The following is a 2500-nucleotide window of genomic DNA, read 5'->3' as shown; positions in this document are numbered from 1 at the left end:
AAACGGTTAGACTTTCTAGTCTTCTCGGATAAAGACGATAAGCCGGAGGTCCCGTCTCACATCACTTCTTCATTAACTCTGTGAAACGTTAAAGATCCCACACACTATTCGAAAAGAGTAGGGCACAGAGTTCCCAGTGTTGTGGTCAGACCTTTGCAGTATGTGGTCGGCGGAATCAGCTTGAAGGGCTTCTGCGTGAAGGAGACCTCAAGTGTGTCAGGCAACTCTTCCAAGTGCTGGAGCTTCACTCAAACTCAAACCTTAACTGAGCGCGAGGAGAATATTGGCCCGAACGCAGCGAGGTCCGTACAAAAACGACGGAGGGCCACTATTAGGGAGTTTAAACACGGGACGTTTTTGAGCCGGGGACGGAAATAACCATTTTGCATGCCAGGACAGTATTGTCTCCCAGATTTTCAACCCAATCATCTCTAATGGAGGAAAGAGACTTAGCAGTATAAAGGTGGTGGTGGCAAGACAAGCTAAAAGGGAAAACAGCTCACTTCCGGTTGCCGTCTACGGCTCAAAAATGTCTCATGCTTTAACTTCCGATTATATTACCCAGTACGGTCCTGAGCAAGTGAGGTTATTGAGTTGTTTATTATATGACATCGTTTCTTATCGGACACTTTTCCGCTTGCTAAAATGTTTGTAATTTTCGTCTTCCATCAGCGAACTTTGAACGGTAACCTCAGTTTTGCGTGTCAAATTAAGTTCCGCTTGCTAAAATTGTATGTGATTAAAAAAAATGAATTCTTCATTTAAAAAAAAAAAGTGTTTTGCTCAACTCGAATTTCCTGGGAGAGAGAAAAAAAAAACGGACACGGACCGTTTTCATAGTAATGCCGTCCGTACTGTAAAATCCCGACCAAAAACCAAGCAATCAGATTCCTTCATTTAGCTTGAGAATTGCTTGCCATATGATAAACTGAATATCGTACTCTGACCAAGTGCCTTGCACTAATTGATCTCTTAACTTCATGATTGGCAATCTTTGCAGGTCTTCCTGTGTTTACAAAAGTGCCTTCATCTCTCGCGAGACCTAAGCAATACTCGGATTATCAAGAGACTTGCGAAGCCAAAGGTTATCCAACACCCAAAATGAGCTGGAAGAGATTAGGAATGCCTCTGCCTGTTGGAAGAACGGAAATCAATGGAGGGAATCTCACCATAAGGACATTGATACCTGGAGATAGTGGATCGTATGAATGCGTAGCAACAAACGGCATGGGAACAAAGAAAGCCAGAATGACTTTAGCAGTTCAACGAGCTTCAAGTAAGTACATTAATTGTGAAGAACAAATTGTAGGTAAAGAGGAAAGTAAGGACAGGGATTAGGTGAAGGGAACAGATGGTAGGCTGATAAACTTACTAAACGAAAAAGCAGAATTACTGGTTTAGGTCAGTACAGAATATGTATTTCACGCTTAAATTTACCGAAATAGAAGCCTATACATCAGCCATATAAAGTGAGGTGACAGGCGAATTTATTGGCTTCAAACTTTAGTTTTCGTTTCACTTTGCAGTTCAGTACTCTGCTTCGAGCTTTCTGTACTCCAAAAAGATAGTTTAAATGCGGAGAAAAAAACGTCTGCGGCAAACATTGCTTAGAAATATTTTTCAAAGATTTTGTATCAGAAATCATACCATTTGTGTAAGAAAAAAGAAATTTGTGATTCGCTTATCTTCATGTTAAATTTCCGGGGAGCCCCCGTTAATGAATAACTGTGACATGTTACTCTTACGCGGTATAATTATTCAAGATGGCGACGCCCGGGAAGTTTGGGGATGAAATTCACAGCGTCCCTTCCCATTCTCCGCGCGGCTTCGCCGCTCGTTATTTGCCTCCCGAGCAAATAACGAGAGGTTTTAATAGTATTCACGTGTTATTGTCCCATATTTTGAACATCACTTAATTTAAATGGTCAGGTTCTTTCATATCAGAATCTTGTTTTCTTTGCATTACCGGGCCAGAAATTGTCAAGTTCTCGTATTTTTCATTTTTGTGTTTGTTTTTGGTCGTTAAATGGCAAATTAGAGGCTATAGGTTCTTAATCCACTCTAGTAGGTTCTTATATGTTTGCCTTAAGGGGACACTTATGTCTAAAAATGCCCTAATTAAATGCACAACCAATTTTGACATCCAACAAGAAGTGTCCCTTGAAGTCTACGCATTTGCAATCTATTTCCAAACAACAATAAGACAAGGGTAAAGGTTGGCGTTATTTTTAGCTTTGGGTAAATGCAGCTGGTTATCCTTACTTGAAGAGCAGCATTTGAAAGACGCTTTGTGACGTAAATTGTCTGTATTCCGAGACACGAGTGATGTTGAAGTTGGGAAGAGGAGCAAGGGGACACTTCGTGACGCTTACATAAACCCGCTTGCATCTAATTAGGTGCATTTCTTGATAAGAGGACACGACAATAACAAACGATCAGTGTTCCAATTTACACTTAAGGGGATTCCTCAGTATTGCACTGCGCATCCTGTACTGCACAT

At 41.0% G+C, this 2500-nt stretch overlaps 1 protein-coding gene across 1 annotated transcript in view; it reads left to right on the top strand.

Annotated features, from left to right (window-relative positions):
* LOC138003424 (uncharacterized) overlaps nt 1–2500 on the top strand; it is a 14064-nt gene that overhangs the window by 6398 nt on the left and 5166 nt on the right. Inside the window, exon 4 of the mRNA XM_068849482.1 lies at nt 1001–1276. Within this exon, the coding sequence (XP_068705583.1) occupies nt 1001–1276 (276 nt within the window). The remainder of the gene's footprint in view (nt 1–1000; nt 1277–2500) is intronic.

This window comes from Montipora foliosa, chromosome 5 (genome assembly GCF_036669935.1).
Source record: "Montipora foliosa isolate CH-2021 chromosome 5, ASM3666993v2, whole genome shotgun sequence".
Lineage (NCBI taxonomy): Eukaryota > Metazoa > Cnidaria > Anthozoa > Scleractinia > Acroporidae > Montipora > Montipora foliosa.
The sequence above is the reverse complement of the archived record's forward strand: the minus strand, read 5'-3'. Positions and strand labels throughout refer to the sequence as shown.